Below are 16127 nucleotides of genomic sequence, written 5' to 3' on the forward strand. Positions count from 1 at the left end.
AGGAGGAAACAAAAAAAAGTGCCTCCCACAAAGAAAGTTCTCTAGCCAGAGACACAGGTTCTAGAGAGAAAAAGGGGTTGGTAACTGGCTAGTGACTGTTTTCCCAGTAAAGTTAATATTGAAAGACTGGGGGATACTGTACTATAAGCATAATGCTCAAAATATGTTTAAATCAGGGTTTTTAAAGTCCCCTTTCTTGGAGAGTGGTACTTATCATATCAAACTAATTGTGTTTTTCTTTGGAATGAGAGGAGCAGGTAGTTAAATGTTTATATGGAGAGGAGAACATCAGTATTAAGAAAATTGGTTTGTTTCATCAGTTTTTGTTTCTAGAAAACATTACTTGTTTTCCCCTTCTTCCTGTCCTCCCCTTCCCAAACTGAGAAGTTAATTTTTCAGTTCTGATTGAGATAATGTGTGAATATGCCTAATACAGAGTAATGCTCATTTTTGTTTTCTTCTCTGACAGCACACCACCGTGTTGTTTGACTTAAATTGGAGTATCAAGCTCTTGTAATATCATAAACATGAAGAAACATATTGTAATGCACAAACATGTGCCTACATTTGCCTTTATTCCCTTCCCTCCTCCCCTCCCCCATCCCATTGCTTAATTAGACTTATCACTGCTTTCTTGAGTAAAAAGGAAAACTCTTGGGAGGTGGGTTATACTCAGCCTACATTGGGTATTTTGATATTTGTTCTAATATTATCTGACAGACAAGTTCATGGTTGGTTATTACTCTTGACATTAGAAAGTGGTAAGTAGTTTCTATATTGTAGTAAGTAATAAATTGGTCATATTAGATTTCTCTGACTCCACTATAGCCATGGGGGTCCTTTCTTTCAAAAAATCTTGAGGCCTTTTGGCAGCTCAACTCCAGCATAGAGTAGAGGAGTATTTCTGCACCTGTAACTTTTGAAGGGTAAAGGATAAAATGTCTTTGTAGCTGATGTTGGCAATGAGTGAGCACAGGGGACTGAGTTTAAAAGAATGCTTGGTACATAAACTAGAGTCAAGCAATGCTTTGTGGTATTTGAAACTTGATGTGAAAGGAATTTGTAAGGAATTTCATTTTGCGTGTAAATCCTAAGAGCCTTGTTTGTGGGGGGTTATATTTTATAATTAAAACTAGAGACATTAAAATGAATATTTTGTATGATCTCTTTGCCAGCATTGACCTGATAATAACATTATGCATTGAGAAATTGCCATTGTTTTTCTGTTTCCCTGTTACCTATTGCAATTTATTTTAACATGAATTTTAAAACAATATATACGCATACACACATACATATATATATAGTCTTTGACTATGCTGCGTTATAAAATTAACTAATGTATTAGTAATGCCCCCAGGATATGTTGCAGTATTCTTACTCACCATTTTTCACTTTTCTTTTCCTTTTCTGTTTCATGACATGCCTTAACAGTGCTATGATATACATCCAGTCCAAAATGATATTAAAAAGTAGGATATGCTCAATTGAATTATGTAGGCTGAACATGCTCTGGCAGAGGAAGTCAATGTGCTTTCTGCTTCATTGAGTGGGTTATTAGATTGATGTGGTTTATTTCTTGAATGATAGAACTGGTTTTAAAAATAAATGAAGCGAGAAGCATCAATTCAGTTAGCATTGATAATTCATTATTATTGGTTAGAAAAGTGCTACATTTGTAAACTGATCTTTAATTTATCACTTGGATTAGGATTTGCAATGGCAGGTTTGTTTTAATTTGAACCAGCTTCTCAATGACTGAAAAATGTGTTCTTCATTTTGTCTTGAAGTTGCGATTTTAAATTGTTAAAAAGCAAATCAAATGCATGAAAGGAATACTTTTTTAAAATTTATAACATTGGTCTATGAACTTATGATAAGCACCAACTGTGGTCTGTCCAAGTTTGCTGTTAAAATTAAGTCTAGTTAGAGAAAATTCTATGAAGGAAATAATAATTACTGGAGTTTGTGTGTTGCAGCATATATATTCTCTATACGTGCAGTGTATCTATTGGGGAAAGTCATATACCACTTTATATTGTGTCTCATATAGTATTCTTAATGTTAGAAGTTTCTCTTTTATGAATAACTCTTTGAAGTGTCTTGTTTTTCTTGTACCCTTTTGCATACTTCCCTTGAATAATGTTTGGTGTTATATACCTACATATTTGTAAAAAGAAATTTAAACTGGTAGTTTGCTTTGGGTTTTTATAAATTGCAAGCAGGTAAGTGTGTACAATTTTGATAATGATATTTAATGATAAAGACTAAAAATATTGCACCCTTAAAATTATTATAGTTTGATTACAAAATAAATTCATGCCAGAAATGGTAACTTCTTTATAATGTAAATAAAGTTTTAAACTCTAAAAAAGTGTAGTTGATAATGTTTGGGGACAATTGTCTTCAAGTTGATTCTCTATTTTGCTTGTGATTTGGCCTATTGATGTTGAGAAGCGTTGTCTAATCCTGGCCCCCTCTGTTCCTAGGTAACAGGCAAAAATGGTGCCAGCAACAGCGGCCCTGCCAGGCCAAACCCATGTGGCTCAGTGTTATTCACTCTGATCCATATGGTCAGGCTGGAGATGGTCCCTGGAGGGGTGTTAACACTCAGCAACCCACCCGCCTCCCTCCCTTCAGAGCTTTCCTGCACAACTCCTGCTGCTTGCCCATGTGTGATTCTTGATTAATTTTTCATTTTTAATGAAGTTTGATCATGTTTATTATTTCTCATGATTGACTGCCTGGTACTCCTCCCATGTAATTGATAAAGCCCATATTTCTTCATCTGTCTCCTCTTTCTTTAGGGTAAAGTTGCTAGATTGTGTGCCGTGGTTAATGTTAGATTTATTGGTCCCATTAGATGTATAAATTATCTCTCTTTCTCTCCACAGGAAGTTCTACAGACTCTGACCAAGTTTTGTTTCCCCTTCTATGTGGACAGGTAGTATCAGATTTTCAAACTTTACTAGAAAGAAAAAGTGTCAATAAACTTGCTATGGAAAATCAAAACCATACCATTCTTAAATTCTGTCTGTTTAACCATGATTTAAAACACCTATGTTCCAAGGAGAGTTACAGTATTCTCCTATCCTGGGGATTTTATTGACACCATCAAAAAGTTTAAAGCCTAGAGCTTTGCATTGGTTAGTTTGTGTGATGTAGTTTATGTGACATTAATTTTTAAATTTTGGTTATCAGACTCAATGATTAAGAATGGTTGGTATTTAATCCAGTTCTATTTAATTTGTATTGAAATATGAATATATTTTACTTAACCAAGTAATATTGCCTTGTGAGTACTATATGGACTTTGTTTTAAATTTGTTAGACTTCAACTTTAAATCAACATAGGCCCAACTTGTTCAAAGGTATTCAGCTATTAAAAGGCATGTTGCCAAATAGTGTCTTGAATTTTGTGTAGCTGGCTAAGAATAGTATCTCTGGGGAAATAATCATTTTCAATAGATTGCTAAACTAAAAAATAAGTCATCTGAATATTTCCTTAGTATTTGTATTATGATTCACTGTCTCTTGAAGCAGTACAAATATAATGACTTGAAGATAATTAAAATAGTCTGAGGGACTACTTCTGTTTTTGTTTTTAAATAAGCCAATAGAGTATTTATAAATGGCTTACTTTTAAAACAATTTTAGAAGTTTTTTAAACTAATAAAACTATAATTGACTAACAGTGTTAAAACAATCATCTTATTTTCAAGAAATGTCTAAATATTTTTCTTTATAGTTTAAACATTATTTTTGCAGCTATTTATTTTTTCACTTGATTGCTGCCTATTTGTAATGTTCTCTTCATGGAAAATTAAACTATGAAACTGTATAAATGTTATATATTAAAAATTCTACTTTTAGTGATAGAGGTTTTAGAAAATATCATTATAAATAATAAGTGCCATAACCTGTTCCAAGAAAGTTATACAATGTGCCCATCTTCAGGAAGGTTCTGTTGTATATTTTAGTATACCCAGTCAAGGCAGGCCTGAAAGAATTTAGTGATTTGGAGTGCATATGGGTAGTATTCTGCTTGGAATCTTTTCTGCACTTTGTAGTAGCAGTGTCCTGGTTTATTTGGCATAAACCTAAGAATGGTGTGAGATGGGAATTGGTAGCCAAAGGAGTCTAAAAGAGTACTAAAAAGCAAAGGAGTACTACAGAGCAGCTCTGGAATGTTGCCAACCACTTATAATCACTGTTTTCTCTGGTTCTAACATGTTATTTTTTTAAGCCAGTCAACCACTGTAGTCTTTCCAGACTCAGGTCTTTTAAAATCCTGGTACCAAGGCTGTTTTACTAGCAGGTTGATGCTCAGAACAGAATAGCCTTAATTTTAAGAGGGTCAGTCTTTGTAATGAGAGTCCTCTTGTCTCTTCTTTATCCTATTGCTTCTAAAAAAAGCAAGGAAGTAGGGTTTTGTTTAGAGAGGTTTAATGCAAACTTCACATTTGTATGTATGAATTAGCGATGCATGAAATCTCCTCCAGTCGCTTATAAAATGTATTACAAATTATGGCAGGGACATATTTATACAGATTAATAAAGCTGAAATGTTTTAAAAATGTGGTGAGATGTTTAACAAAGAAAAATAAGAACATATTTTTGTATGACTCCTTGTTAGAGTGGTGATCTGTTTTGGATAGGTATTCCTTAATTGACTTTGGAAGAAAAGCAAAGTCCTTAGGTTTTAGTCCTTTAGGACTAAAAGTATAGTCCTAAAATTTGTTTTGTCACTAGTAATGTCTGATGGCTTTACTTTGTTAGAAAAACATCTTTCTTCTAAAATGCTTTTCTCCAAATTATCTTCCTCTAATTGTGTTCCTCATACTTTTTTTTCTTTCACAAAAAGATTTGGGACTGAAATGTCTCTTTATGGATATATTTTAATCTTTACTGTGTGCAGTGGTTCTTTCTTAGATTGTATTGTTTTACCCACCTTGTAGGTGTTGATAACTCTCATTGATACAAATAAATCACTTTATTTGGAGGACTGTATTTTTTCTTTTCTGTTGCCCCACTTCTATCTGTGGCATACTTCAGTGCAGAGAAGATGATAATAATTAAGTTTAGGTAGGTAGGTTTAGTCGCTAAGTCGTGTCTGACTATTGTGACTCCATGGACTATAGCCCACCAGGCTCCTCTGTCCATGGGATTTCCCAGGCAAGAATACTGGAGTGGGTTGCCATTTCCTTTTCCAGGGGATCTTCCTGACCCAGGGATCAAACCCAGGTCTTCTGCATTGCAGGCAGACTCTTTACTGACTGAGCCAATTAAGTTTATTTACAAAAAAAAAAAAAATACAAAGTTTTAATGTCACTGTTTTTTATTAGCTTGCAGTTAGCACAGTCAAATGGATATGTCCAGATTCCAAGACCCATGAAACCCCAGATGTATTTATGATATTGTTTGACTTAGAAAATATGTTGGCATGGGAGATAAATAATGCTCCAGGTGATTATTTTCACAAAAGAAAGCTTCCTAATCTTTTCAGTATCTGTGCTTTTCTACCTCAAGGTACAGTAATACCACTTTCTGATATTTCTAGTGTATATCAAGAGCGGGATTTTTGCAGTCATCATCAAATCATCCGTTAACATTGATATCTTGCTTTCTCATCTGTTGTTTTAAGATATTTCTTTCTGAAGCTAGGAGTTATGAAAAATAATAATGCTGGTGGCTCTTCAAAAGAAACTGTTTTCTCATGTATTATCTCATTTTATCCTCCTATCATAAAAGATGAGAACAAGAAGAACAGATTTCTTCTTCACTGGAAGAAATCTGAGTTGTAGAGAAATTGTGACTTACCCAAGGATTGCTTAGGCTGTTAGCACAGTTTAGATGTCCATCTCCCAAAATGGGTACATTTTTTTAGTAGACCACTTTGTGGGAAGACCAGTCACCAGATAGAAGGAGGAAAAGAAGGGAATTAGTATTTCAGTTCTTAAATGATTCTAGTCAATGGTCTGGATATTTTTACAGTAATACCTTGTTTATTCTTCACAGCAACTCTAGGTGATAGATGGTGGTGGTATCTCTATTTACTAAAGAACCAAGGAAGGTTCAGGATGTGTAGCATTACATTGAGTGATAGGGAAATGGTACCATACTCTTCACATGTTTCTCAGTCTAGTCCAGAAAGTTTTGTAAAGACACAGTAAACAATATCTATCTAAAAGGGCAGTGAGGTTGGGAAAGATGGAGATTGTCAAAGAAAACATTGTATAGAGAGTGAGGCTTGTATTGAGACTGCAAGAACAGCAAGAAGGGGGTAAATGGGAGATCCCAACACTGAAGAGCAAAGTAGAGGAGAAACTGTGAATGAGCCTGGAGATCTACAGATCATTTGACCCGAGCAGGTGGAGCCTCCTACTGAGAGGATACTGTGTGTGTCCGGAGAGCTTGGACTCTCACAAGAAGGGTGTCTTGAAAATGTGTGGGAATAAGACCGCAGGACTTTAAAGCTGCAATTCATCAATCATCCCATTTTACAGAAGGGAAAGTAAGATCTGTAGAGGTGAAATGCCTTGCTTATATCACAACTATGTAATTACAGAGCTGGGGGGAATAAAAAGCAGATAATCTTATTCCCAAGCCAAAGTCATGTCTACCCTACACTATACTTGAAGCTCTTGATGGAAAGGAACAGTGAAGTGACAGTGCTGAGATCCTTGTATCACTCTAAAACATTTTTTATTATTATTTATGGAAGCAGTCTCTTAAAGATTTGAATACCACTTCATATTGTGTTGCTATTTACATTGCTCTTGATAGTTGGCAACCTGCTTCAGTTGGTCAGAGCACTCAGGAGACTCATTGGATGATGGAAAAGCTGTTCTTCTCCATGTTTGTGCTTGTCTTCTTTCAGAACCCATAAAACCAGCTCCCATTCAGTTGTCCTAATAGTTATACTAGTACACACAAGTGCCATGAGTATGAAGTGAAGTGACAGTCTCTCAAGGGCAGAAGCATCATTTAATGATTTGATGTAATCACAGATGCAAATGTGGGTCTAACACTATTTACAGTCTTCTTGCATGTCTATTATGTGCCGTGAATTGTGTTGTGTTCTTTTCCTTCACTGAAGGCTTGCACATCTACATGTTGCCTTATAACTAAAGGCAACGTGGCCATTGTCATAAAGCCACATATGAGAAAACAGAGGCTCGGATAGGTTCAGTAATGTGCCCAAGGTCCCACCATCGGTACGTGGTAGAGCTGCTTTGAAACCCACATTTGTATGACTTCCAGTTCCATCGTACTTGCTCTGTATCATACTGCCACAATTAGATCCATCACACCACAAATTAACCAAGCGTTCTTAACATTTATTTCAAAAGCAATATATATTTATTGTGAAAGAGTAGAAAATGCAGATAACTGAAGGCAAGCCCATTTTTGTTCAGATAATTGAAAGAAGATGAAACTGAGGCACATGATTAGTGCATTAGTATGTGTCTGCCCAGACCTCTCTTCACGCTTCCACTTCTATACATTCATCCTGCTGTACTTTTCAAAACTGAATCCATTTGGCCACCTTCATCCCTTGTTTTCCATCCTTGGTTTAGTCCCTTGGTTTAGCTTGAACTCTTGGTTAATCTATGCCCCGTGACCATTTTGTATAGCATTTGAGAACCATGAAGCAATTGGGCTTTAGTGGACAGGGCATCAGGGGTAGCAACTAGGAGACCTCAGTTATAGTTTTCATTGACTTGCTCTGTACTGTTAGGCAAGTGACTTCTCCCCTGAGCATCTTAGTTTCTTCGTGGATGAAATGAGGGAATTTAACTAGATCCCTGCTCTTCCTTCTAGTTTTGATACTTGTTCTGTTTTGATACTTTTTTGCTTCTCTAGTTATGATTCATTTTTACTTTCCCAGGCTCATATAGATGAGGGAGTGGAGGGATCTCTGTTCTTAAGAGTGAGTTTCTCGAGCAGGTATATGGCAGTGTGTTGCCTGCTCTTAGTCCCCAGGCATTTTGGGTCAATGCCATTTTTGCCACTTGGATCTTTGTGCAGCTAATATAAAAAATCCAAGTCTTAGGCAGATGAAAGGTATGTTTATGGAAGGAAGCTTTGAGGTTCATATGACTAAAGGTTGGGAGATGTGGTAGTTTGATAACTTGATTCCTGTCTGATGTTTCATATACACTGAGGGAAAGGAGAAGTAGCTGCAATGGATGCTTTGGCAGTAGATGGCCCAATAAGTACTTGCTGGGAAGCTGTAATAAATAAGTTTGGCAAAATGTTTCAGTTCCATCTCTCAAATTTTATAAATTCATAACAATAATAATTACTTTCACTGTGTACCTATTAGATGCCAGTTACTTTTATACATTATTTCTAACCTTTAAAACCACTTTGTGAAGTAAATATTTTTCCTATTTTAGAGATGAGGCTCAGAGAGGTCCAATAACTTGCCTATGCTCATCACATCAGTAGTGAGTGGTATATCTAGGATTCTAATCCATAGTCCAAACCTTACTGTTTCATCTTCTTTCTCCTGAATCATAAGCCTCTGCCTGTATTCTGTATGGAATTATTCCTAACAGCTTAAAAACATTCTGGTATTCCTCCATCCTAAAAATAATAGCCATTTTTGATTCTTCATGAAGTCTTTTGACTTCCGTGGTGGCTCAGATGTAAAGTGTCTGTCTACAATGTGGGAGACCCAGGTTCAATCCCTGGGTCGGGAAGATCCTCTGGAGAAGGAAATGGCAACCCACTCCAGTATTCTTGCCTAGAAAATCCCATGGGCGGAGGAGTCTGGTGGCCTACAGTCCATGGGGTCGCAAAGAGTCGGACACGACTGAGTGAATTCACTTTCACTTTTTTGATTCTTCATGCCCATTCAATTACTGCCTATTTCTCCTCTTTTTGGAAGAGTTACCTGCACTATTTAATTTATTGCTCAGCCTTCTTAAGCTTGTCTTCTGCTCTGTCATTCAGCTCTTGTCTTATCAAGATTGTCTGAAGCCTCCATGTTGCTCAATTCGGTAGGTGTCTTTTCTCTTGAGGCCTGTGGTGGAAACATTGTCAGACTTTATTTTTTTGGGCTCCAAAATCACTGCAGATGCTGACTGCAGCCATGAAATTAAAAGATGCTTACTCCTTGGAAGGAAAGTTATGACGAGCCTAGATAGCATATTAAAAAGCAGAGACATTACTTTGCCAACCAAGGTCCGTCTTGTCAAGGCTATGGTTTTTCCCATGGTCATGTATGGATGTGAGAGTTGGACTGTGAAAAAAGCTGATCGCCAAAGAATTGATGCTTTTGAACTGTGGTGATGGAGAAGACTCTTGAGAGTCCCTTGGACTGCAAGGAGATCCAAGCAGTCCATTCTAAAGGAGATCAATCCTGGATGTTCATTGGAAGGACTGATGCTAAAGCTGAAACTGCAATACTTTGGCCACCTCATGCAACGAGTTGACTCACTGGAAAAGACTCTGATGCTGGGAGGGATTGGGGGCGGGAGGAGACGGGGACGACAGAAGACAGGGACGACAGAGAATGAGATGGCTGGATGGCATCACCGACTCTGTGGACATGAGTTTGCGTGAACTCCGGGAGTTGGTGATGGACAGGGAGGCCTGGTGTGCTGTGATTCATGGGGTCACGGAGAGTCGGACATGACTGAGCGACTGAACTGAACTGACCTGAGGCCTGTGGATACAATCGACCACTCCCTCCTGCTTTTTCTGCCTGATGGTTCTTCTTTTCTTCCTGTTGATCTCTACTCATCCTTTAAATGGGCTTCCCTGCTGGCTCAGATGGCAAAGAATCTGCCTGCGATGCAGGAGACCTGGGTTCCATCCCTGAGTTGGGAAGATCCCCTGAAGTAGGAAATGGCAACCCACTCCAGTATTCTTGCCTGGAGAATCCCCATGGACAGAGGAACCTGGCGGGCTACAGTCCATGGGGTTGCAGAGTCAGACACGACTGAATGACTGAGCACAGCATAGCACATCCTTTAAACTGGTGTTTCTCTGACTTAGTCCTGGTTTCTCTTGTATTTCTCTGAACTTGTTTCTAAGTGATCTTATCCTTTACTGTCGTGTGAAATACCATCTTTGCGTAGATGACTTTCTAATTCATAGCTCTAGCCCAAGCCTTTCCCCAGATTTCCTATGTAGTGTGTTCAGCTATGTACTTGACATTTCTGTTTACGAGTTTCTTAAACTTAATATCACAAATAGAAGTCTTGGAGCTCTTCCCAAGCATATTAGTCTTCAGTTCAGTTCAGTTCAGTTGCTCAGTCGTGTCCGACTCTTTGTGATGCCATGAATCACAGCACGCCAGGCCTCCCTGTCTCACCAACTCCTGGAGTTCACTCAAACTCATGTCCACAGAGTCAGTGATGCCACCCAGCCATCTCATTCTCTGTCGTCCCCTTCTCCTCCCGCCCCCAACCTTTCCCAGCATCAGAGTCTTTTCCAGTGAGTCAACTTGTCGCATGAGGTGGCCAAAGTATTGCAGTTTCAGCTTTAGCATCAGTCCTTCCAATGAACACCCAGGATTGATCTCCTCGAGAATGGACTGGTTGGATCTCCTTGCAGTCCAAGGGACTCGCAAGAGTCTTCTCCAGCACCACAGTTCAAAAGCATCAATTCTTCGGCGATCAGCTTTCTTCACAGTCCAACTCTCACATCCATACATGACCACGGGAAAAATCATAGCCTTGACTAGACAGACCTTGGTTGGCAAAGTAATGTCTCTGCTTTTATACCTACCATTAAATGGTAATACACTGCCTTTTTAATCTGTCTCAGTTCATCTGCTGATTCTAAGTTGGATCTATCCATCGTATCCATTTTCACTCTCACTGCTTCCGTGGTAGCTCAGACAGTAAAGTTTCTGCCTATAATGCGGGAGACCTGGGTTTGATCCCTGGGTCGGGAAGATCCCCCTGGAGAAGGAAATGGCAACACACTCCAGTATTCATGCCTGAAAATCCCATGGACCGATGAACTTGGTGGGCTACAGTCCATGGGGTTGCAAAGAGTCGGACACGACTGATCGACTTCATTTTTACAGGAGTTAAGCTACTATCTAGTCTCAACTGGAGTAGCTCTAGCCTCCTGACTTCTCTTTTTCTGCTTCTGCCTTCTTCCAAACTTCCATCTAAGAGATAAAAATTATAGAACTGTAGACCAGACTGTTATTCTCTTGATTAAAATCATTCAGTACCTTTCCATTGCCCTTATTAATCAAACAGTCAATCTTATAACTTTACCATGATCTATGGAGTGCTCTGTGTGATCTGGTGCTTGCTTTATCTAGCACCTTCTTAAATCACTTTCTCCTGCTCCCCTGTGCCTTAGGTGTACTGAAGTCCTTTTTGTACCGTGAGCATGCCCAGCTGTTTCTAACCAAAGAAACAGCTTCTCCGTGAAGCTCTTTCTCTGCCTGAAACACTGAGTCACCTGCTTCTAGAGTGAAGGGACTCCATCCCATCCTTTAGGTCAGTATTGTCATCATTTTTGAGAAGCTATCTGTGACCATATTGTCTCAGTAGGGCTTTTTCCTTTTCTTCCATTTTCTTCTTTGTTCTTTCTTTGGTCTCGTATAACAGTATCACAAGCTGTATGCTTTGTGTTTGTGTCTGCTTCTCCATCGAGGCAGGAGGCTCCACAGCGGGATGGAGGTTGTATGTTCAGTACTTGTTACAGTGCGCAGCGTAGTTGCTTGGTTTGTAAGATATGTCACTAAACTTAAAAGTGTGGTTGTTCAGTCGCTAAGTCGTGACTGACTCTTTGTGACCCCATGAACTGTAGCACACCAGGCTTCCCTGTCCTTCACTATCTCCTGGAGTTTGTTCAAACTCATGTTCATTGAGTCAGTGATGCCATCCCACCATCTCAACTCAAACTTAAAAGTGAGGCTGATATAGGAAATCTGATTTCTGACTGGAAGATTGGAATCAAACTATCCATCCACCTGCTTCATATCATTCATACATTGAACCTATAAATAATTTGAAGATTAGGCAAAATGCTGCAGGAGGGGTCTTGAATGGCTGACAGGCATTTAAGAGGCAGGATGAAGTTTAAAGTCTATGGTTGAGATGGTTATTGTTTTCTCTTCTATTTTCTGTATTCATCTAGACATGGAAAGCACAGCTAAGGGTGATACTGGCCCTGGTCTCTTGGGCTTAATTCTGGAAGTACTCAAATTTGGTTTCTCTTGCTTAGTGGGAAGTATAGTTAGTCTGTTTGATGAGACAACTATCTGAATTCCTCACATACCCGAGTTCCTTAAACTAATTAGTAACTTCTTGGGAGAGTTTTCCTTGTAGTTGATGCAGTATGGCAGAATGGAAAGGATTTTCAACCAGAATTGTGCATGGATTTTTATTTTGGTCTTGGTTATTTTGAAAAGAAAAAAAAAAAAAAACCAAAACCACCATCACCACCACAATAAAACATCCTGAGCCTCAACTTCCCTATCTATGAAACAAGAGAATTGGATGAGTTGGTTTCTAAGGTTCCCACTGCCTTTTAATCATCATGAAATTTGATTTTTATTAAAAAAGTGTATGGGTTCTGATCCTGGAAGTAATCATAAAAACTGCAGTCTTCAAGGAAGCCAGTCCTTTCCCCACAGTCATTTTTATGGAGAAATAGTGAACACTGTTACAGCCTACCTTGGCAAGTAGAGAGGGAATGATAAATTCCTTGAAGATTAAGAGTCCTTTGAGTTAATCTGAACTCAATTTGAATGTTAATTTGACTGTCCAAGGAAAAAATATTTTAGGATTTAATGATCTGGGGCTCTTAATGACTTGTGCTTCATCCTGCTGGGAATTTAAAAAGTGAATCAACTGAGAATAGTAAGTGCTCCCCTTCTAAGTTGTGGCCCCCTTCTAAGTTGTGGCCCCAAAAGAATCTTTTTCACTTTAATGCAAGAATGAGCAACTTTCTTGGTCGCCCAGAAGACTCCCCCTTGCTGGAAACATGCGATAGAGAGGAAAGAAAGGCAGCCTTCCTATCTCCACTTTCAAATATTACAAAGCTGAGTCAAGAAGATTCTAAGCAAGTGAATGATTTCAAGATGAAGTTTAGTTTTCATTGCAAGTAGCAGTTTGTGTCTCTTCTATTAATTGTTCTTACTGTGGTCTAGCCTTCGTACCAAACACTCACTTATTCCCCAAATATGCTTTGAGTTGTGTGATAGTTTCCAGGAGAAGAAACTGAGCTGCTCAGGAGGTTAAGTAACTTGCTAAATTGAGGCTTAGTATTGGAGAAGGAAATGGCAGCCCACTCCAGTATTCTTGCCTGGAGAATCCCAGGGATCGGGGAGCCTGGTGGGCTGCCCTCTATGGGGTTGCACAGAGTCGGACACGACTGAAGTGACTTAGCAGCAGCAGCAGCAAGTGGTTGAGTTGGGATTTGAACCAAGCAAATGAGTAATGAACCTTTCTTTGAGCCTACAATGTAGCTGAAAGAGTTTTCAGCCTTTTTTAAAAAGTAATAGATAATAGAGAAATTAAGGACACTCAGATCACAAACCAAGTTGTGTTCCTTCTGTGTCCTTTTCCTAGAAATCCTGGGTATTTTCTTTTCATCTAGTTGTATCAGTACCCTTTCCTTCTAGGATTCTTCTTTTTAAAAATTCTAGAAGTGAAATCAAACCTTAGTTAAAATAATGAACAGTCATCTTTTATATGAATACATAATAGTACTTCATAAAAGCATGACCTTATTTGTAACTTAGAATCATCCTGACCTGTTGCTTTAAATAGTTTAATAATACAGGGTTTCCCCCTCCCCTGGTGAGGCCCACTTTTTTCCCCCAATCACTTTAATTATGTGAGCTAGAATTCTGTTTCTCACACATCTTCAGTTCTCAACCTTGTTAAAATTAATCATATAATCCCCCTTTAAAACATAGTATTAAGTCACCATAGTAACATTGTATCCAAGCTTTATTGATGAAACATAACAGCCATAAGAAGGTAGCGTTTTGGTATCCCCTTGACAGCGCTATAACTTTTATAGGAATGTGTTCCTTCTTTTGGCTTATATAAGGTGGAGGGATAGCATTACTTACTTACACCTGTTTTATTACCATGTTGCTTTTAAATTCCTACCTTGTTTTTGTTCACCTTCCTAGTTAAAAAAGAGTTGGAACTCTCTTTGCTTTCTGAATTAGTTTTTTGTACTCTCTAACCACTTTTTGAGGGCAGGAATTATTTCCTTAAATATGACCAGGTAGGGTCCATTGACCTTTTGTCCTGGAATACTTTGATAGTCTTTTTAAATTAAAATACTTTAATTTTCTTATGTGGCTTGTATAAGGGAGTTTTAGAAAAGAACGCTGTCCATATTTGAAGACTTAATTCATATGCTGTCAAAAACTCAATCAGTCTGCCTTTGGAAAAGGCCTGGTGAACCATGATTTTTCATTTCTACTGATAATTTATAGCAAATTATAGGTGAGAGTATTAATTTGAATATTTTATCAATTTGAGTATATTTTGTAAAATATATATATAAAATACAAGTTAATGAGTTCATTTGAAGAAATCAGTGTGAAATTATAAAATATTTTGTTTGCATAAATTTGTATACTAGAATTTATAATATTTAATGATTTAAAATTTTTATTTACTTATTTTTGGCTATGCTGGGTCTCTGTTGCTTTGCGTGGGCTTTCTCTAGTTATGGCCAGTGGGGGCTGTACTCTTCACTGTGGTGTGTAGGCTTCTCATTGGGGTGGTTTTGCTTGTTGTAGAGCTCAGACCTGGTAATTGTAGATCATGGACTCCGTTGCTCCATGGCATGTGGAGTCTTCCCAGAGCAAGGACTGAACCTGTGTCCCCTGTGTTGGCAGGCAGATTCCTATCTACTGTGCCACCAGGGAAGTATAAGATTTGACTTTTTAAAGAGGAATCCAGAGGCTGACTGGTAAACTGATTTTAAAAAGTGGATTTTTAAACATTTTGTAACTTTAAAAGAGTTTCTAGATTAAACTGACTTGTAATATGCTTCTTAATTTTTTGAAGTGTTTTCAGTTTTTTGTGTGGTCTGCTGATTTTTGTGTTGATGCAGGAATTTTTAGTTTTTTCTTTAATGTTTTTATATAAAATCTTGTTTCCATTTCTCAGAAGATATCTTGCATTGATAAGACATTTGCTATTTCTGTCCTGTAAAATATAAAATATAATCCTCATAAATTTGGAAATTATGAAAGGTATAGGAATTTAGGAAAGTAATAGCTAACCCTGCCCTCTCTTGAATTCTAGCTCCTCCCCTTTGTGACTCTGTGAACTTGATTCAGTTATTTACTTATTAAGTTCTGTAGTTTGCTTTTCTGTGAAATGGGAACATCCTTGAAGTTCCAGGGTTGTTGTGAGAGTAAATGAGATCGTATAATATCAAGTGTCTAACTTTGTGGCTGGCATTTAAATTCTGCTGTTGCATCCCTGTTATTTTCTGAAGTAGAGGAATAATCAGGTGAGCATCATTACCAGCAAACTGGCAGGGAAGACTTTGGTGTCAGATAGGCCTAGGTTTATAATTCAGCTTTTTGCAATTTACCAGCTGACATCTTATGCAGTGCCACTCTAGGCTATTTCTCCGTCTGTAAAATGAGGTTACTAGGATGCACCTTTCAAAACTGGATGCAGTGCTCAACAGGGACACCTGCCTGAGCGCACTAAGTAGGAGGTTTGGTAGCTATGATGAGGTGGTCACTGCTTGCTGTCTTTTTCTTTTTTTAAAAATACTCACTCAGTTTTTTCCCTTGAAGTGTGTAAATGTTAAGTTCATTTATAAAGAATTCCACTGAGAAAGGAAATGTTACAGGTTCAGTGACTTGTTGTGATTAGATACTTTATCAGGAAACTTACTGCACATTCATTTTCCCCTTTGTTCTCTTTGCCACAGCCTCACAGTTAGCCAAGTTGGCCAGAACTTCACATTCGTGCTCACTGACATTGACAGCAAACAGAGATTCGGGTTCTGCCGCTTATCTTCAGGAGCGAAGAGTTGCTTCTGTATCTTAAGGTAAGGAAAATGGCTTTGGCTATTGGCTAGTTCTGTGAAACAGAGTCAGCTTTTGGGTTGGTCTTCTGTAATTAAATTTTCCAGCTGTTCTTTTTATTTTCCTATCT

The 16127-nt window shown here is 38.1% G+C and overlaps 1 protein-coding gene across 4 annotated transcripts in view; it reads left to right on the forward strand.

Moving 5' to 3' along the window:
- DENND1A (DENN domain containing 1A) overlaps positions 1–16127 on the forward strand; it is a 552302-nt gene that overhangs the window by 166374 nt on the left and 369801 nt on the right. For all 4 annotated transcript variants that reach the window (XM_055400903.2, XM_055400906.2, XM_055400904.2 and 1 more), the window contains exons 4-5: positions 2895–2944; positions 15901–16020. In XM_055400903.2, the coding sequence (XP_055256878.1) occupies positions 2895–2944; positions 15901–16020 (170 nt within the window). The remainder of the gene's footprint in view (positions 1–2894; positions 2945–15900; positions 16021–16127) is intronic.

This window comes from Moschus berezovskii, chromosome 11 (genome assembly GCF_049115385.1).
Source record: "Moschus berezovskii isolate FMDL1 chromosome 11, NW_MosBer_1.0, whole genome shotgun sequence".
NCBI lineage: Eukaryota > Metazoa > Chordata > Mammalia > Artiodactyla > Moschidae > Moschus > Moschus berezovskii.